The 22,245-nt window shown below is 32.7% G+C and overlaps 1 protein-coding gene and 1 long non-coding RNA gene across 2 annotated transcripts; one reads left to right on the forward strand and one right to left on the reverse strand.

Annotated features, from left to right (window-relative positions):
* The first annotated feature begins 1,305 nt into the window (after positions 1–1,305).
* On the forward strand, positions 1,306–18,406 carry LOC140039361 (uncharacterized). The gene is made up of 3 exons (XM_072084966.1): positions 1,306–2,979; positions 3,142–4,123; positions 18,255–18,406. Exons 1-3 carry the CDS (start codon positions 1,306–1,308, stop codon positions 18,404–18,406), a joined length of 2,808 nt encoding a protein of 935 aa, XP_071941067.1.
* A 1,604-nt stretch (positions 18,407–20,010) lies between these two features.
* Positions 20,011–21,202, reverse strand: LOC140039772 (uncharacterized). Its single transcript, XR_011842584.1, has 3 exons — positions 21,183–21,202; positions 20,506–20,690; positions 20,011–20,332 (listed from the first exon to the last, which is right to left on the reverse strand). It is a non-coding gene; the product is annotated as an uncharacterized lncRNA (long non-coding RNA).
* Between the last annotated feature and the right edge of the window lie 1,043 nt (positions 21,203–22,245).

Below are 22,245 nucleotides of genomic sequence, written 5' to 3' on the forward strand. Positions count from 1 at the left end.
GCAATATCCATAGAGGTTGGAACCCGCTACTGAGAGCACTCAAACCTGGGTATTACCCGTTACGCCACAAACCAGTAGATAACTGAAGAGCTGATAATAGTCTATTTATATGAAATTCATGATCAATCAATGAAAAATAATGCCATGCAACTTTGTTTCTGATTTTAAAAAAGGTCCACTTGTTTAGGCCTGACATTTACAACCCTCAAAATATCTCACTTTCAAAAACAATATTTTTTTCAATAAAAAAAAAAAAAGAAAAAAAATATCCCTAGAAGTTCGAACCTACTATTGAAATCACTCAAACCTGAGCATTAACCGTTCGCCGCAAACCATTTTATGACTGAAGAGCTGATAATAGTCTATTAATATGAAATGGATGATCAATCAATGAAAAATAATGCCATGCAACTTTGTTTCTGATTTTAAAAAAGGTTCACTTGTTTAGGCCTGACAGTTGCAACCCTCAAAATATCTCACTTTCAAAAACAATATTTATTTTCAATTAAAAAAAAAAGAAAAAAAAATACCCGTATAGGTTCGAACCCACTACTGAGAGCACTCAAACCTGAGCATTACAAGTTACGCCACAAACCAGTAGATGACTGAGGAGCTGATAATAGTCTATATATATGAAATGAATGATCAATCAATGAAAAATAATGCCATGCAACTTTGTTTCTGATTGAAAAAAATGTTCACTTGTTTAGGCCTGACATTTACAACCCTCAAAATATCTCACTTTCAAAAACAATATTTATTTTCAAATAAAAAAAATAAAAAAAAAATATCCCTAGAAGTTCGAACCCACTATTGAAATCACTCAAAACTGAGCATTACCCGTTACTCCGCAAACCAGTATATAACTGAAGAGCTGATAATAGTCTATTTATATGAAATGGATGATCAACCAATGAAAAATAATGCCATGCAACTTTGTTTCTGATTTTAAAAAAGGTCCACTTGTTTAGGCCTGACATTTACAACCCTCAAAATATCTCACTTTCAAAAACAATATTTATTTCAATAAAAAAAAAATAAATAAAAAAATATTCGTAGAGGTTCGAACCCACTACTGCGAGAACTCAAACCTGAGCATTACCCGTTACGCCTCAAACCAGTAGATGACTGAAGAGCTGATAATACTCTATTTATATGAAATTAATAATAAATCAATGAAAAATAATGCCATGCAACTTTGTTTCTGATTTTAAAAAAGGTTCACTTGTTTAGGCCTGACAGTTGCAACCCTCAAAATATCTCACTTTCAAAAACAATATTTATGGTAGCACGGGACTAGGCACGATGGGTCTTTATACTCTATCATTACTTTCATTAATTGCTGTATCTGGGTTCATATATTATGGATCCTACCGATACAAGAAGTATGATTATGATATTGTTTATGGATTGGCGAACAATGACCGTTTTAATGGACTAAATTGGACATACGACAGTGATTTTATCGGTAAGCCTATATCAATTTCATTATCGCTCTCCTACATCGAGTTGTCGCAGGCGACAGCAAGGCCGGATACATATAATGCTCTACACGATCTGAAGCGTATAAATATGTATAGCGGGACTTTCAAACGCAAATTTTTCAATGCGCCCATCCGATACTATCATAACTCTCAAAGTACATTTAACATGTCAGAATTATGTATGTGTGGAGATATTGAATTAAACCCTGGTCCACAAAATGGCAGACATTACGGAAATAGTAATCATCAACCCGGAACGAATACCATTGTTTGCAACAACAACAATCAAGCTCAAGTACTTCGAAGGAATACCCAGCTTGATTTGAATGCAGGTGGCAGCCGGAGATCCCCAACGTTTGATTTTATAAATCAATGCAAGGGATTACGAATTGCGCACATCAATATAAACAGTTTAACGGACAAAATCGATCAACTCCGACTGTTATTGCATCGTACTCAACTACATATTTTGGCAATTTCGGAGACTAAACTCTCGGATATAATTCACGATAATGAAGTATCACTACCTGGGTATACTCTCCTTCGCCGTGATAGGAATAGACATGGAGGAGGGGTGGCAATGTTTATTGCCAGCTCATTGTCTTTTACCCAGTTAATCGTGGATCCTAAACATGCTAGTATCGAATCCCTTCTTGTAGAAATTCATGTGGCTTCAGTCGTAATACGGGCATCAGTTGTCTACAGACCCCCAAACTCGCCTGCGATATATTTTACTCATCTTGAGAGTTTCCTGGAAGACTATTGTGATTCCAAGGATTTCATCATGCTAGGCGATCTTAATGTGGACATGCTGAAACCACACAGGAATAGAAACAGTCTCATGCATATCATGGACTTATTCAATCTGACACAGATTATCCTGAATGCAACGCGTACGACCAGAGACTCTCAAACGTTAATTGATGTTATACTCACAACCAACAAGGAATTACACGACAACAATACAACGTTGTCTTCAGACATAAGTGATCATGACTTTATTTTTACATCAATACGTATCAAACCTCCCAAGAATGTACATGATCAGCGGACCTTCAGGGACTTCCGAAATTTCAACGAGGATAACTTCATTAATGACCTGAAAAAACTACCTTGGAACATAATTCCTCAACTTGATGACGTGAACGTCTGTTTAAAAGTTCTTCACAATTTCCTTGGTGGAGTTATTAATGTCCATGCTCCAGAAAAAACGAAACGTTTTAAAAAAAGTTTGCCCTTGTGGTTAAAAGGTCGTGATGACATATTGATTCTGATGCACGAACGTGATAGATTAAAGTCAAAGGCAAAACCAAACGGTCAAGCTGAACTATGGTTACAAATTAAAAAATTAAGAAATCAGATTAATAAAATGTGTAGAAAGTCAAAAGTTAATTATTATAGGAACTTTTTAATTGAATCTGCGAATGACACCAGCAAGATGTGGAAAGGAATGAAACATTTGATCTCATCAAAGTCTAACTGGTTGCCATCTTCTGTTAGGATCAATGGTCATGCTTCTTGTAATGAAAATGAAATTAGTAATGCATATAATGATTATTTTGTAAATATAGCTACTCATCTTGACAATGCACTTGCAGCTAATAATGTTGATCCATGTTCTTATTTACCTTTATTTGATTCTCAATTTGATTTTCAGAGGGTATCTTGTGAGTCTGTCCTGGAGCAGCTTAGTCGATTGGACTGTGGAACGTCGCTTGGAGTAAATTGTTACCCTATCAAATTGCTCAAGTTGGCAGCCCCTGTTATTGCGCCTTCTGTGACATTTATCTGTAATCTTTCACTTTCATCTGGTATTTTTCCAAATGACCTAAAAATCGCCAAAGTTGTTCCCATATATAAAAGTGGGGCCAAGGACGAACTCAACAATTATCGACCTATATCCGTTTTACCAATCCTCTCTAAAATCATTGAACGCGCTGCTCATATCCAACTCTATGACTATCTTACAGCACAGAACATTCTCTCAGATAACCAATCAGGCTTTAGGAAACACTTCTCTACCACTACAGCACTTACTAACACATGTGACAACTGGCTCGATGCTATGAATGGGGGTCGCCTCACCGGGTCAGTTTTCATAGATTTAAGAAAAGCTTTTGACACGGTCAACCACAAGATCATGCTTAGAAAATTGACTCGGTGTGGTGTATCCTCATCTGGCATCGAGTGGTTCACATCATGTCTAACTAACCGCACTCAAACAGTTAAATTCAAAAACACTTATTCTAATTTTCTCACCATAACACACGGTATACCTCAGGGGTCCATTCTTGCACTCTTGTTATTCACAATTTACATCAATGACCTTGCCACTGTTCCAGAACATGGCACTCTTGATCTTTATGCTGATGATTCCACCCTCTATTATTCGCACTCTAACATACATATAATTAACAGAAACATCAAATCTGACCTCTCACTAATTAACACATGGCTCACCTCTAACCGATTATCATTACACACTGACAAAACTGAGGCGATGTTAATTGGCGTCCCTCAGCGGCTTAAACACAAAACAATAGACGTATCGATTGCTGCACAACCGATCAAAGTTGTAACTAACCACAAACACTTAGGTGTACACATTGACAATCAACTTAACTGGCATACCCATGTCAGTAAGTTGAGCTCTACACTTTCTTTCAAAATCCACACACTTGCACGAATTAGAAAATATCTTGACAAACGTACAGCACATTTATTTTACAACACATTAATTTTACCACACATTGACTACGGTGCTCTTCTCTGGGGCACCGGAAGTAAAACAAACATTAATAAGATTCAAAAACTTCAAAATCGCGCTATGCGTGTTGTTCTTCAAGCTCCGCCTCGCACCAGCACTCACATTCTTCTAACATCTCTACACATCATGAATGTGTCACAGAGGGTGCAGTACCAGGTAGGCTGCCTAGCTTTTAAAGCCATGAACAATATTGCCCCTCGATACATCACCCAACGATTTTCCACTGTTCCGATACACTCTATGAGGACTAGGGCTGCTTCCAGGGGAGACTTACTGGTACCCAAAGTTAAATTGGAATGTTTCCGGCGCTCTTTTATTTATTCTGCTTGTATTTTATATATATTACCTTCTGTTTTGAAAGAATGTACCAATATTAACTCGTTTAAATTTAATTTTAAAAAACACATTTTATCGTAATTGTTTAATTGAATTTTTTTTTTTTTTTTTGGATAATTATTTTTTTATATAATAGTTTTAAATTTAAATGTATATAGTAGATTCGTATTAGTTAAGTATAGTTTTATATATTTTGTCATTTTCAAGAGGGCCCCTGAATATCAGCTGGCCTGCGGGTTCAGCTGGAAGGGTTACCCTCTATAAATAAAGTTGAAATAAAAAATAAAAAAAATAAAAATATTTACAATTAAAAAAAAAAGAAAAAAAAATACCCGTATAGGTTCGAACACACTACTGAGAGCACTCAAACCTGAGCATTACACGTTACGCCACAAACCAGTAGATGACTGAGGAGCTGATAATAGTCTATATATATGAAATGAATGATCAATCAATGAAAAATAATGCCATGCAACTTTGTTTCTGATTGAAAAAAAATGTTCACTTGTTTAGGCCTGACATTTACAACCCTCAAAATATCTCACTTTCAAAAACAATATTTATTTTCAAATAAAAAAAAAAAAAAAAAAAAAATTTCCCTAGAAGTTCGAACCCACTATTGAAATCACTCAAAACTGAGATTTACCCGTTACTCCGCAAACCAGTATATAACTGAAGAGCTGATAATAGTCTATTTATATGAAATGGATGATCAACCAATGAAAAATAATGCCATGCAACTTTGTTTCTGATTTTAAAAAAGGTCCACTTGTTTAGGCCTGACATTTACAACCCTCAAAATATCTCACTTTCAAAAACAATATTTATTTTCAATTTAAAAAAAAAAAAATCCCTAGAGGTTCGAACCCACTACTGAAAGCACTCAAACCTGAGCATTATCCGTTACGCCACAAACCAGTAGATGACTGCGGAGCTGATAATAGTCCATTTATATGAAATGAATGATCAATCAATGAAAAATAATGCCATGCAACTTTGTTTCTGATTTTAAAAAAGGTCCACTTGTTTAGGCCTGACATTTACAACCATCAAAATATCTCGCTTTCAAAAACAATATTTATTTTCAATTAAAAAAAAAAGAAAAAAAAAATACCCGTATAGGTTCGAACCCACTACTGAAAGCACTCAAACCTGAGCATTATCCGTTACGCCACAAACCAGTAGATGACTGCGGAGCTGATAATAGTCCATTTATATGAAATGAATGATCAATCAATGAAAAATAATGCCATGCAACTTTGTTTCTGATTTTAAAAAAGGTCCACTTGTTTAGGCCTGACATTTACAACCCTCAAAATATCTCACCTTCAAAAAAAATATTTATTTTCAATAAAAAAAAAAAAAGAAAAGAAATATCCCTAGAGGTTCGAACCCACTACTGCGAGCACTCAAACTTGAGCATTACCCGTTACGCCTCAAACCAGTAGATGACTGAAGAGCTGATAATACTCTATTTATATGAAATGAATAATAAATCAATGAAAAATAATGCCATGCAACTTTGTTTCTGATTTTAAAAAAGGTTCACTTGTTTAGGCCTGACATTTACAACCCTCAAAATATCTCACCTTCAAAAACAATATTTATTTTCAAATAAAAAAAAAAGAAAAAAAATATCCCTAGAAGTTCGAACCCACTAGTGAGAGCACTCAAACTTGAGCATTACCCGTTACGCCACAAACCAGTAGATGACTGAAGAGCTGATAATACTCTATTTATATGAAATAAATAATAAATCAATGAAAAATAATGCCATGCAACTTTGTTTCTGATTTTAAAAAATGTCCACTTGTTTAGGCCTGACATTTACAACCCTCAAAATATCTCACTTTCAAAAACAATATTTATTTTCAATAAAAAAAAAAATAATAAAATATTCATAGAGGTTCGAACCCACTACTGCGAGAACTCAAACCTGAGCAATACCCGTTACGCCTCAAACCAGTAGATGACTGAAGAGCTGATAATACTCTATTTATATGAAATTAATGATCAATCAATGAAAAATAATGCCATGCAACTTTGTTTCTGATTTTAAAAAAGGTTCACTTGTTTAGGCCTGACATTTACAACCCTCAAAATATCTCGCTTTCAAAAACAATATTTATTTTCAATTAAAAAAAAAAGAAAAAAAATATTCGTAGAGGTTCGAACCCACTACTGCGCGAACTCAAACCTGAGCACTACCGGTTACGCCACAAACCAGTAGATGACTGAAGAGCTGATAACAGTCTATTTATATGAAATGAATGATCCATCAATGTAAAATGGTGTTATGCAACATTGTTTCTGATTTTTAAAAAAGGTCCACTTGTTTAGGCCTGACATTTACAACCCTCAAAATATCTCACTTTCAAAAACAATATTTATTTTCAATAAAAAAAAAAAAATAAAATATTCGTAGAGGTTCGAACCCACTACTGCGAGAACTCAAACCTGAGCATTACCCGTTACGCCTCAAACCAGTAGATGACTGAAGAGCTGATAATGGATGATCAATCAATGAAAAATAATGCCATGCAACTTTGTTTCTGATTTTAAAAAAGGTTCACTTGTTTAGGCCTGACAGTTGCAACCCTCAAAATATCTCACTTTCAAAAACAATATTTATTTTCAATTAAAAAAAAAAGAAAAAAAAAATACCCGTATAGGTTCGAACCCACTACTGAGAGCACTCAAACCTGAGCATTACACGTTACGCCACAAACCAGTAGATGACTGAGGAGCTGATAATAGTCTATATATATGAAATGAATGATCAATCAATGAAAAATAATGCCATGCAACTTTGTTTCTGATTGAAAAAAAATGTTCACTTGTTTAGGCCTGACATTTACAACCCTCAAAATATCTCACTTTCAAAAACAATATTTATTTTCAATTTAAAAAAAAAAAATCCCTAGAGGTTCAAACCCACTACTGAAAGCACTCAAACCTGAGCATTATCCGTTACGCCACAAACCAGTAGATGACTGCGGAGCTGATAATAGTCCATTTATATGAAATGAATGATCAATCAATAAAAAATAATGCCATGCAACTTTGTTTCTGATTTTAAAAAAGGTCCACTTGTTTAGGCCTGACATTTACAACCCTCAAAATATCTCGCTTTCAAAAACAATATTTATTTTCAATTAAAAAAAAAAGAAAAAAAATATTCGTAGAGGTTCGAACCCACTACTGCGAGAACTCAAACCTGAGCACTACCGGTTACGCCACAAACCAGTAGATGACTGAAGAGCTGATAACAGTCTATTTATATGAAATGAATGATCCATCAATGTAAAATGATGTTATGCAACTTTGTTTCTGATTTTTAAAAAAGGTCCACTTGGTTAGGCTTGACATTTAAAACCCTCAAAATATCTCACTTTCAAAAACCATATTTATTTTCAATTTAAAAAAAAAGAAAAAAAAAATCCCTTGAGGTTCGACCCACTACTCAGAGCACTCAAACCTGAGCATTACCCGCTACGCCACAAACCAGTAGATGACTGAAGAGCTGATAATAGTCTATTTATATGAAGTGAATTATCAATCAATGAAAAATAATGCCATGCAACTTTGTTTCTGATTTTAAAAAAGGTCCACTTGTTTAGGCCTGACATTTACAACCCTCAAAATATCTCACTTTCAAAAACCATATTTATTTTCAATTTAAAAAAAAAAGAAAAAAGTATCCCTAGAGGTTCGACCCACTACTCAGAGCACTCAAACCTGAGCATTACTCGTTACGCCACAAACCAGTAGATGACTGAAGAGCTGGTAATAGTCTAGTTATATGAAATGAATTATCAATCAATGAAAAATAATGCCATGCAACTTTGTTTCTGATTTTAAAAAAGATCCATTTGTTTAGGCCTGATATTTACAACCCTAAAAAATATCTCATTTTCAAAAAAAATATTTATTTTCAATAAGAAAAAAAAAGCAATATCCATAGAGGTTGGAACCCGCTACTGAGAGCACTCAAACCTGGGTATTACCCGTCACGCCACAAACCAGTAGATAACTGAAGAGCTGATAATAGTCTATTTATATGAAATTCATGATCAATCAATGAAAACTAATGCTATGCAACTTTGTTTCTGATTTTAAAAAAGGTCCACTTGTTTAGGCCTGACATTTACAACCCTCAAAATATCTCACTTTCAAAAACAATATTTTTTTCAATAAAAAAAAAAATAAAAAAATATTCGTAGAGGTTCGAACCCACTACTGCGAGAACTCAAACCTGAGCATTACCCGTTACGCCTCAAACCAGTAGATGACTGAAGAGCTGATAATACTCTATTTATATGAAATTAATAATAAATCAATGAAAAATAATGCCATGCAACTTTGTTTCTGATTTTAAAAAAGGTTCACTTGTTTAGGACTGACAGTTGCAACCCTCAAAATATCTCACTTTCAAAAACAATATTTATTTTCAATTAAAAAAAAAAGAAAAAAAAAATACCCGTATAGGTTCGAACCCACTACTGAGAGCACTCAAACCTGAGCATTACACGTTACGCCACAAACCAGTAGATGACTGAGGAGCTGATAATAGTCTATATATATGAAATGAATGATCAATCAATGAAAAATAATGCCATCCAACTTTGTTTCTGATTGAAAAAAATGTTCACTTGTTTAGGCCTGACATCTACAACCCTCAAAATATCTCACTTTCAAAAACAATATTTATTTTCAAATAAAAAAAAAAAAAAAAAAAAATTTCCCTAGAACTTCGAACCCACTATTGAAATCACTCAAAACTGAGCATTACCCGTTACTCCGCAAACCAGTATATAACTGAAGAGCTAATAATAGTCTAATTATATGAAATGGATGATCAACCAATGAAAAATAATGCCATGCAACTTTGTTTCTGATTTTAAAAAAGGTCCACTTGTTTAGGCCTGACATTTACAACCCTCAAAATATCTCACTTTCAAAAACAATATTTATTTTCAATTTAAATTAAAAAAAATCCCTAGAGGTTCGAACCCACTACTGAAAGCACTCAAACCTGAGCATTATCCGTTACGCCACAAACCAGTAGATGACTGCGGAGCTGATAATAGTCCATTTATATGAAATGAATGATCAATCAATGAAAAATAATGCCATGCAACTTTGTTTCTGATTTTTAAAAAGGTCCACTTGTTTAGGCCTGACATTTACAACCCTCAAAATATCTCGCTTTCAAAAACAATATTTATTTTCAATTAAAAAAAAAAGAAAAAAAATATTCGTAGAGGTTCGAACCCACTACTGCGAGAACTCAAACCTGAGCACTACCGGTTACGCCACAAACCAGTAGATGACTGAAGAGCTGATAACAGTCTATTTATATGAAATGAATGATCCATCAATGTAAAATGATGTTATGCAACTTTGTTTCTGATTTTTAAAAAAGGTCCACTTGGTTAGGCTTGACATTTAAAACCCTCAAAATATCTCACTTTCAAAAACCATATTTATTTTCAATTTAAAAAAAAAGAAAAAAAATATCCCTTGAGGTTCGACCCACTACTCAGAGCACTCAAACCTGAGCATTACCCGCTACGCCACAAACCAGTAGATGACTGAAGAGCTGATAATAGTCTATTTATATGAAGTGAATTATCAATCAATGAAAAATAATGCCATGCAACTTTGTTTCTGATTTTAAAAAAGGTCCACTTGTTTAGGCCTGACATTTACAACCCTCAAAATATCTCACTTTCAAAAACAATATTTTTTCAATAAAAAAAAAAAAAAAAAAAAAATATTCGTAGAGGTTCGAACCCACTACTGCGAGAACTCAAACCTGAGCATTACCCGTTACGCCTCAAACCAGTAGATGACTGAAGAGCTGATAATACTCTATTTATATGAAATTAATAATAAATCAATGAAAAATAATGCCATGCAACTTTGTTTCTGATTTTAAAAAAGGTTCACTTGTTTAGGCCTGACATTTACAACCCTCAAAATATCTCACTTTCAAAAACAATATTTTTTCAATTAAAAAAAAAAAAGAAATAAAATATCAGTAGAGGTTCGAACCCTCTAGTGAGAGCACTCAAACTTGAGCATTACCCGCTACGCCACAAACCAGTAGATGACGGAAGAGCTGATAATACTCTATTTATATGAAATATATAATAAATCAATCAAAAATAATGCCATGCAACTTTGTTTATGATTTTAAAAAAGGTTCACTTGTTTAGGCCTGACAGTTGCAACCCTAAAAATATCTCACTTTCAAAAACAATATTTATTTTCAAATAAAAAAAAAAGAAAAAAAATATCCCTAGAAGTTCGAACCTACTATTGAAATCACTCAAACCTGAGCATTACCCGTTCGCCGCAAACCATTTTATGACTGAAGAGCTGATAATAGTCTATTTATATGAAATGGATGATCAATCAATGAAAAATAATGCCATGCAACTTTGTTTCTGATTTTAAAAAAGGTTCACTTGTTTAGGCCTGACAGTTGCAACCCTAAAAATATCTCACTTTCAAAAACAATATTTATTTTCAATTAAAAAAAAAAAAAAAAAAAATACCCGTATAGGTTCGTACCCACTACTGAGAGCAATCAAACCTGAGCATTACACGTTACGCCACAAACCAGTAGTTGACTGAGGAGCTGATAATTGTCTATATATATGAAATGAATGATCAATCAATGAAAAATAATGCCATGCAACTTTGTTTCTGATTGAAAAAAATGTTCACTTGTTTAGGCCTGACATTTACAACCCTCAAAATATCTCACTTTCAAAAACAATATTTATTTTCAAATAAAAAAAAAAAATAAAAATATCCCTAGAAGTTCGAACCCACTATTGAAATCACTCAAAACTGAGCATTACCCGTTACGCCGCAAACCAGTATATAACTGAAGAGCTGATAATAGTCTATTTATATGAAATGGATGATCAACCAATGAAAAATAATGCCATCCAACTTTGTTTCTGATTTTAAAAAAGGTCCACTTGTTTAGGCCTGACATTTACAACCCTCAAAATATCTCACTTTCAAAAACAATATTTATTTTCAATTTTAAAAAAAAAAAAAATCCCTAGAGGTTCGAACCCACTACTGAAAGCACTCAAACCTGAGCATTATCCGTTAGGCCACAAACCAGTAGATGACTGCGGAGCTGATAATAGTCCATTTATATGAAATGAATGATCAATCAATGAAAAATAATGCCATGCAACTTTGTTTCTGATTTAAAAAAAGGTTCACTTGTTTAGGCCTGACATTTACAACCCTAAAAATATCTCACTTACAAAAACAATATTTATTTTCAATTTAAAAAAAAAATTCCTAGAGGTTCGAACCCACTACTGAGAGAACTCAAACCTGAGCATTATCCGTTACGCCACCAACCAGTAGGTGACTGAGGAGCTGATAATAGTCTATTTATATGAAATGATTGATCAATCAATGAAAAATAATGCCATGCAACTTTGTTTCTGATTTTAAAAAAGGTTCACTTGTTTTGGCCTGACATTTACAACCCTCAAAATATCTCACTTTCAAAAACAATATTTTTTCAATTAAAAAAAAAAGAAATAAAATATCAGTAGAGGTTTGAACCCACTAGTGAGAGCACTCAAACTTGAGCATTACCCATTATGCCAGAAACCAGTAGATGACTGAAGAGCTGATAATAGTCTATTTATATGAAATGAATTATCAATCATTGAAAAATAATGCCATGCAACTTTGTTTCTGATTTTAAAAAAGGTCCACTTGTTTAGGCCTGACATTTACAACCCTCAAAATATCTCACTTTCAAAAACCATATTTATTTTCAATTTAAAAAAAAAAAAAAAAAAGTATCCCTAGAGGTTCGACCCACTACTCAGAGCACTCAAACCTGAGCATTACTCGTTACGCCACAAACCAGTAGATGACTGAAGAGCTGGTAATAGTCTATTTATATAAAATGAATTATCAATCAATGAAAAATAATGCCATGCAACTTTGTTTCTGATTTTAAAAAAGATCCATTTGATTAGGCCTGACATTTACAACCCTAAAAAATATCTCATTTTCCCAAAAAATATTTATTTTCAATAAGAAAAAAAAAGCAATATCCCTAGAGGTTAGAATTCGCTACTGAGAGCACTCAAACCTGGGTATTACCCGTTACGCCACAAACCAGTAGATAAGTAAAGAGCTGATAATAGTCTATTTATATGAAATTAATGATCAATCAATGAAAAATAATGCCATGCAACTTTGTTTCTGATTTTAAAAAAGGTTCATTTGTTTAGGCCTGACATTTACAACCCTCAAAATATCTCACTTTAAAAAAAAAAATTTATTTTCAATAAAAAAAAAAAGAAAAGAAATATCCCTAGAGGTTCGATCCCACTACTGCGAGCACTCAAACTTGAGCATTACCCGTTGCGCCTCAAACCAGTAGATGACTGAAGAGCTGATAATACTTTATTTATATGAAATGAATAATAAATCAATGAAAAATAATGCCATGCAACTTTGTTTCTGATTTTAAAAAAGGTTCACTTGTATAGGCCGGACATTTACAACCCTCAAAATATCTCACCTTCAAAAACAATATTTATTTTCAAACAAAAAAAAAAGAAAAAAAATATCCCTAGAAGTTCGAACTCACTATTGAAATCAATCAAACCTGAGCATTACCCGTTACGCCGCAAACCAGTATATGACTGAAGAGCTGATAATAGTCTATTTATATGAAATGGAAGATCAATCAATGAAAAATAATGCCATGCAACTTTGTTTCTGATTTTAAAAAAGGTTCACTTGTTTAGGCCTGACAGTTGCAACCCTCAAAATATCTCACTTTCAAAAACAATATTTATTTTCAATTAAAAAAAAAAGAAAAAAAAATACCCGTATAGGTTCGAACCCACTACTGAGAGCACTCAAACCTGAGCATTACCCGTTACGCCACAAACCAGTAGATGACTGAGAAGCTGATAATAGTCTATATATATGAAATAAATGATCAATCAATGAAAAATAATGCCATGCAACTTTGTTTCTGATTGAAAAAAATGTTCACTTGTTTAGGCCTGACATTTACAACCCTCAAAATATCTCACTTTCAAAAACAATATTTATTTTCAATTAAAAAAAAAATATCCTTACAGGTTGGAACCCGCTACTGAGAGCACTCAATCCTGTGTATTACCCGTTACGCCACAAACCAGTAGATACCTGAAGAGCTGATAATAGTCTATTTATATGAAATTAATGATCAATCAATGAAAAATAATGCCATGCAACTTAGTTTCTGATTTTAAAAAAGGTTCACTTGTTTAGGCCTGACATTTACAACCCTCAAAATATCTCACTTTCAAAAATAATATTATTTTCAATAAAAAAAAAAGAAACAAAATATCCGTAGAGGTTCGAACCCACTAGTGAGAGCACTCAAACTTGAGCATTACCTGTTACGCCACAAACCAGTAGATGACTGAAGAGCTGATAATACTCTATTTATATGAAATAAATAATAAATCAATGAAAAATAATGCCATGCAACTTTGTTTCTGATTTTAAAAAAGGTTCATTTGTTTAGGCCTGACATTTACAACCCTAAAAATATCTCACTTTCAAAAAAAATATTTATTTTCAATTAAAAAAAAAAGAAAAGAAATATCTCTAGAGGTTCGAACCCACTACTGCGAGCACTCAAACTTGAGCATTACCCGTTACGCCTCAAACCAGTAGATGACTGAAGAGCTGATAATACTCTATTTATATGAAATGAATAATAAATCAATGAAAAATAATACCATGCAACTTTGTTTCTGATTTTTAAAAAGATTCACTTGTTTAGGCCTGACATTCACAACCCTAAAAAAAATCTCATTTTCAAAAAAAATATTTATTTTCAATAAGAAAAAAAAGAAATATCCCTAGAGGTTAGAACCCGCTACTGAGAGCACTCAAACCTGGGTATTACACGTTACGCCACAAACCAGTAGATAACTGAAGAGCTGATAATAGTCTATTTATATGAAATTAATGATCAATCAATGAAAAATAATGCCATGCAACTTTGTTTCTGATTTAAAAAAGGTTCATTTGTTTAGGCCTGACATTTACAACCCTCAAAATATCTCACTTTCAACAAAAATATTTATTTTCAATTAAAAAAAAAAGAAAAGAAATATCTCTAGAGGTTCGAACCCACTACTGCGAGCACTCAAAGTTGAGCATTACCCGTTACGCCTCAAACCAGTAGATGACTGAAGAGCTGATAATAATCTATTTATATGAAATTAATAATAAATCAATGAAAAATAATGCCATGCAACTTTGTTTCTGATTTTAAAAAAGGTTCACTTGTTTAGGCCTGACATTTACAACCCTCAAACTATCTCACTTTCAAAAACAATATTATTTTCAATTAAAAAAAAAGAAAAAAAATATTCGTAGAGGTTCGAACCCACTACTGCGAGAACTCAAACCTGAGCACTACCGGTTACGCCACAAACCAGTAGATGACTGAAGAGCTGATAATAGTCTATTTATATGAAATTAATGATCAATCAATGAAAAATAATGCCATGCAACTTTGTTTCTGATTTTAAAAAAGGTTCACTTGTTTAGGCCTGACATTTACAACCCTCAAAATATCTCACTTTCAAAAACAATATTTATTTTAAATAAAAAAAAAAATAAAAATTATCCGTAGAGGTTCGAACCCACTAGTGAGAGGACTCAAACTTGAGCATTACCCGTTACGCCACAAACCAGTAGATAACTGAAGAGCTGATAATAGCCTATTTATATGAAATGAATGATCAATCAATCTGATTTTTAAAAAGATCCATTTGTTTAGGCCTGACATTCACAACCCTAAAAAATATCTCATTTTCAAAAAAAATATTTATTTTAAATAATAAAAAAAAGCAATATCCCTAGAGGTTGGAACCCGCTACTGAGAGCACTCAAACCTGGGTATTACCCGTTACCCCACAAACCAGTAGATAACATGTTTTTTCGAAAATCACAAAATGGTCTAAAACGTCTCCAAATGCGATTTGAAGCTATTCTAAGCACTTTGGTGTTTTTATGTTAACAAGTTTTTTTCGAAAATCACAAAATGGTCTAAAACGTCTCCTAATGCGATTTGAAGCTATTCTAAGCACTTTGATGTTTTGTGTGAAAAAGTTTTGTCGAAATGCTCAAAATGGTCTAAAACGTTTTTAAATACGATATTAAGCTATATTGTGCTCTTTGATGTTTTTGTGTGAAAAGTGTTATCGATATGCTCAAAGTGGTCTAAAACGGTTTATAATGTGATTTTAAGCACTTTGATGTTTTTGCGTAACCAAGTTTCATCGAAATGCACAAAATGGTCTAAAACGTCTCCAAATGCGATTTGAAGCTATTCTAATCATTTTGGTGTTTTTGTGTTAACAATTTTTTTCGAAAATCACAAAATGGTCTAAAACGTCTCCAAATGCGATTTGAAGCTATTCTAAACATTTTGGTGTTTTTATGATAACAAGTTTTTTCGAAAATCACAAAATGGTCTAAAACGTCTCCAAATGCGATTTGAAGCTATTCTAAGCACTTTGGTGTTTTTATGTTAACAAGTTTTTTCGAAAATCACAAAATGGTCTAAAACGTCTCCTAATGCGATTTGAAGCTATTCTAAGCACTTTGGTGTTTTTATGTTAACAAGTTTTTTCGAATATCACAAAATGGTCTAAAACGTCTCCAAATGCGATTTGAAGCTATTCTGTACACTTTGATGTTTTTATGTTAACAAGTTTTTTCGAAAATCACAAAATGGTCTAAAACGTCTCCAAATGCGATTTGAAGGTATTCTAAGCACTTTGGTGTTTTGTGTGAAAAAGTTTTGTCGAAATGCTCAAAATGGTCTAAAACGTTTTTAAATACAATATTAAGCTATATTGTGCACTTTGATGTTTTTGTGTGAAAAGTGTTATCGAAATGCTCAACATGGTCTAAAACGGTTTATAATGTGATTTTAAGCACTTTGATGTTTTTGTGTAACCAAGTTTCATCGAAATGCACAAAATGGTCTAAAACGTCTCCAAATGCGATTTGAAGCTATTCTAAACACTTTGGTGTTTTTATGTTAACAAGTTTTTTCGAAAATTACAAAATGGTCTAAAACGTCTCCAAATGCGATTTGAAGCTATTCTAAGCACTTTGGTGTTTTTATGTTAACAAGTTTTTTTCGAAAATCACAAAATGGTCTAAAACGTCTCCTAATGCGATTTGAAGCTATTCTAAGCACTTTGATGTTTTGTGTGAAAAAGTTTTGTCGAAATGCTCAAAATGGTCTAAAACGTTTTTAAATACGATATTAAGCTATTTTGTGCTCTTTGATGTTTTTGTGTGAAAAGTGTTATCGAAATGCTCAAAATGGTCTAAAACGGTTTATAATGTGATTTTAACCACTTTGATGTTTTTGTTTAACAAGTTTTTTCGAAAATCCCAAAATGGTCTAAAACGTCTCTAAATGCGATTTGAAGCTTTTCTAAACACTTTGGTGTTTTTGTGTTAACAAGTTTTTTCGAAAATCACAAAATGGTCTAAAACGTCTTCAAATGCGATTTGAAGCTATTTTAAGAACTTTGGTGTTTTTATGTTAACAAGTTTTTTCGAAAATCACAAAATGGTCTAAAACGTCTCCAAATGCGATTTGAAGCTATTCTAAGTACTTTGGTGTTTTTATGTTAACAAGTTTTTTCGAAAATCACAAAATGGTCTAAAACGTCTCCAAATGCGATTTGAAGCTATTCTGTACACTTTGGTGTTTTGTGTGAAAAAGTTTTGTCGAATTGCTCAAAATGGTTTAAAACGTTTTTAAATACGATATTAAGCTATTTTGTGCTCTTTGATGTTTTTGTGTGAAAAGTGTTATCGAAATGATCAAAATGGTCTAAAACGGTTTATAATGTGATTTTAAGCACTTTGATGTTTTTGTGTAACCAAGTTTTTTCGAAAATCACAAATTGGTCTAAAATGTCTCCAAATGCGATTTGAAGCTATTCTTAGCACTTTGATGTTTTTATGTTAAGTTTTTTCGAAAATCACAAAATGGTCTAAAACGTCTCCAAATGCGATTTGAAGCGATTCTAAGCACTTTGGTGTTTTGTGTGAAAAAGTTTTTTAGAAATGCTCAAAATGGTCTAAAACGTTTTTAAATACGATATTAAGCTATATTGTGCTCTTTGATGTTTTTGTGTGAAAAGTGTTATCGATATGCTCAAAATGGTCTAAAACGGTTTATAATGTGATTTTTAGCACTTTGATGTTTTTGCGTAACCAAGTTTCATCGAAATGCACAAAATGGTCTAAAACGTCTCCAAATGCGATTTGAAGCTATTCTAATCACTTTGGTATTTTTGTGTTAAAGCAGAAATGTCAACACCTATTTGAGTATTTGTGATGATTGTTTAGGTATATTAAAATATATATTAGGTTTTTTGAAATTTTTTATGCAATTTTTACTGCTAAAATCGACGTTTGAAAATACGATTTAGAGCGTTTAGAGCCAACTCATTAACTTTACAGTCGTGACGTCATATCGGGTTTCGCTATCTTCCCTGAAAACGATCGCGCTGGATGAGTACATGAAAAAGCCAATCCTCGCAAAATGTATTCCGATTCCGAAGAAGAAACTTTTCCGTTAGAAATTCAGCCATACCAATATGAGCCTTTGAGAAAGGCTGGGGAATTTGAAAATGACGATGAGGAAGAAGAAGACGATGTTGAGGCAGAAGGAAGGGAGGAAAGAGAAGGAAGGGAGGAAAGAGAAGGAAATTGAACATGGTATGTTTAAATAGGCTACTCGGGAGGAGCGGGCTCGGGAGGCTCTGTAGCCTATCAATTAGCTAGCATCGGCTCCGTCATAGGCGCGGCCTAGGCCTACGTTATATTTGTTAGTGTTTAAATACCGATCGTAAAACAGTCTTTAAATCTTCCTTATTTCTGTTTTTATAATAAAATCATTTTAATACTTTATTATTCGTTAGTTAGCTAAGTATGTTATGTGTAGCCTTTTCACAATTGTGATTCTACCCCCGCCGACTGCATCGGACAACACAAAAAAAACACAAATCACGGCCATACATATGCGGCCAGCGAGGAAGGTGGTGGGAAAGACATTTTGTTTTGGATCAAATTTGTTGATTTTACTAGGCTTTTGAGTATATTTACTGTAATAAAATGTAATTATTTTTTCGTAATTATAGGCCTGCTGCTACACTCTATAATACTAAGGCCAATACTAATAGGCTAGCCACAGTAATAGGCTTTATTCTATTTCTACTAGGCTAGCTACAGAAGCCTAGCTTTTGTTTGGGGCTTTTTTGGTGGGATTGGGAGGACCTTGCTTATATTGATTTTCATCTATTAATTAGTATAGTAACAGCATATAGTATATATTTGAGTGCTGTAATGTTGATTCTATGCAGGTGCAAGTGCTCACATTGTACAGCAACAACTGCTGTTGAGTCTGTATGTTGTTATGAGACAGAGGAGATGGTAGAGAAAATGGGGGAGCGGTTGGATGCATAACACAGCATACTGGGTTAAAAAACAACTGTCTGGACCGCGATGTTCTTGAAGTGTCCTTCTGGCATTATGTTAAACAGGAAGGTCCATTTGACGATGATCATCCAGTGAATCAGTAAGTTTGATAAAATACTATATTTGAATTAACGCTCAAATTAATTACGAAACAGTTTGTAAGTATAACAGTATTGTAGTGGAAATCAGATTTTTAATGACAAAACTGACAACATTAAATTAACAAATTCAATAAACCAACTACCAAAGGTCCGGCAAGTTTCCATAAAAACAATGCAACTTCTTGTCTTGTAATGAGACATTAAAGATGGTAAATTTATTTTGTTAACTAATCACAATTTTCTTTATGTTTTCAGACTATATCGCCATGTTGCCTACCGGAGGTTTACAACTTGGGTATGGAAGCTACTTGGGAAGGGCAAAAGAAAAATACTTCCGTCTTGCGTAGTGTCAACTATTAGGAATGCATTTCAACTTTTTTATACTTCTATCTTAAACAGTGTACTTAGTTTTTGCCTAATATGTTATTATGGTAATTCACGTTTTAAAGATAGACTTTTACTTAATAAAATAGTTAAACAAGGCAGTAGAATAGTAGGCTCTGAACAAATTCAACCTGAAGTTTTATATAAGGAATTAGTAATTAAAAAATTGAAAATTATTTTAAAAGACCACGCTCATCCTCTGCACTATAAATTTAACAAAAGTCAACGTTGTGACAGACTCCTTCAAAGAAAAATTAAAACAAATAGATATGGCAATTCATTCGTCCCTGCCGCTATACGATTATATAATGAATGATAATATCATTCATTATATAATCGTATAATCGTATTTTATGCGCTAGTTTTATTTTTTGTTGTATTTTAAATTGACTTTTTAGGATTTTATATGTATATTTTGTATGGCTTTTTTTATCGTATTTTATATTTTATGTACTGTATCCATTTTATATTTGTATGTACTGTACTTTTGAAAAGGCCAACAGAGTTTCCCCATGGGGATAATAAAGTTTTAATTGAATTGAATTGAATTGAATTTCCTGCGCAACAATATGTAGGCTTTAAATATCCCAAAATTCCATGACTAATTAGCACATTGTACAGTCACATTGTACAGTTGCATAGATTGGAAATCGACCAGTTTCACCAAAGTTCAGTTCCTACAATTAAAACAATAAACAAAAGAGTTATTTAGTTAAGTTTATTCATGATTGAGGATAAAGAAAAAAAATTTTGAAAACTATTTTTATAAGTTTATACTGACAAGAACATATATAATTACTGTATATTTCACCATGTGTATTGTAAGACATGCAAATAAGGACTTTATTACCTTGATTATTAAAATGTTATTTAGTTGGAAAACGAGTACATCTTTTCTTGACCCAGTCTGCTTTGTCATACGGTTGGTATGTGGCGTTAACGGCCGGTGGTGCTTTTGCATAATTCATAAGAGCATCTTGACTGACTTCGCTCGTCTTCTTTCAAACACTTCAGTTAGCAACTTTTCAATATATTCTATTAAAAAAATATACAAGAAATGATTTACACTGGACATATTATTTTCAATAAACCACTTTAGTTCTGTAGAAGTAAAAGTAACTTGTATTACTATTATTATGCAAATAATATCAAACATGAATAAATTAACTACTGAATGAACCGAATTAGCAATAAAAAAAATAAACCTTCCTGAATTATTTTTTATTGTAAGTACATAAGCTATTTTATAAAACATATTGTTGTTTGACATATAATAAATAAAATAATAATATAGGCCTAGGCCTACTTAAAATTGTTGCATTATCTGATCAGCACACACCATCCTCTCATTCACATCATTTATATTATAATCCAAACTGACAAGGCATTATTATTATTATTATCATTAAAATGAGAATTTGTGGAGGTTAGGCATAGGGGGCCTGTCCTGTCGATCCAGGCAGGTAAATTCGGCGGTGGTGGTAAGCCTAGTTAGTGCAATAATGAAAAAGTAAAAACAACACTTACTTCTCTTCGCCTACGTTTTTTAAGTGGGACAGCCAGTCGACAAATCGTGTCAAATTTCGACTCGGAGAGGGCGCCCTACTTTTCTAATTTAGTTCAAAATTGCTAAATTTTAGGGTGTTGGAAAAACACAATATTTGTAAATTTAGCCGATTATCGGAAAAATATTGTTAGTGAAATAAATTCATAAATGGTTTTAATATATTGTCATGTAAAATTAAATGTATTTGAACAAAACGATAATCTGTAATTTAACGGCAAAATCAACCAATGTCTTTTTTTCGAAAATGTACCCTAGAAAATCATTAAAATTAAATATTTAGATAAATTGAACAGTCCTGAATTTAAAATCCCTGTTAGAAAAATTAATAATCTACAGAATACGATATTAAGATACAAAATTCGGTGGTTGGGATGCAGCTCCGACTATTCAAACTAAAGGTACCACTATTTGTTCCATCGAAAACTAGCGAAACCGCCATTTTGTAAACACATCGTCATCGTGTTTATGAATTTATTTATATCGAACGATATACGCGATGTTTATAATTGTCCGCGTATAAGAATTCATATAAATAAATACATTCCAATACAACGTATATTATTACTTGTTTATTTATCACAGTATACATTTTAGTTGAGGAATATTTATCATAACTATTATAATAGCTTTTATACGAGTCCGAGGCCTAGCCCTATTAGCGACCGATTGTTCCAGGGGCGGAAAGTCACTTAGTGACGTTGTGATCGGGCGCGTCGGGCCTAGCTAATATTAATAATATGACCTGAAATAAGCGGCTAACAAGAACTGTTATATACTTGCTTACAATTGTTTTGTTATTGATGAACAAACAAGCAATTCGATTGAATAACAAATTATTTATTCATTTTTTTGGGTAAAAACATGTACAAACTAGGCCTAGTACTGTATAATATAAATTATAATATTTATAGTAATTATTAAACTAATACAGTATTAATGAAATATAAAATAGGCCTAACATACAATAAATATTCAATTTTTAAGGTCTACCACATGACAATAACATAATTTACAGAGTATAGT

This window comes from Antedon mediterranea, chromosome 2, assembly GCF_964355755.1.
Source record: "Antedon mediterranea chromosome 2, ecAntMedi1.1, whole genome shotgun sequence".
Taxonomy (NCBI): domain Eukaryota; kingdom Metazoa; phylum Echinodermata; class Crinoidea; order Comatulida; family Antedonidae; genus Antedon; species Antedon mediterranea.

Bases quoted from the DNA above. Each gene is read 5' to 3' on its own strand.
- LOC140039361 (XM_072084966.1), top strand. From the start codon at position 1,306: ATGGGTCTTTATACTCTATCATTACTTTCATTAATTGCTGTATCTGGG. The intron at 2,980-3,141 runs GTTAGGATCAAT...TTTGATTTTCAG, and splicing joins CTAACTGGTTGCCATCTTCT to AGGGTATCTTGTGAGTCTGT. The intron at 4,124-18,254 runs GTAAGTTGAGCT...CCGATTCCGAAG, and splicing joins TAACTGGCATACCCATGTCA to AAGAAACTTTTCCGTTAGAA.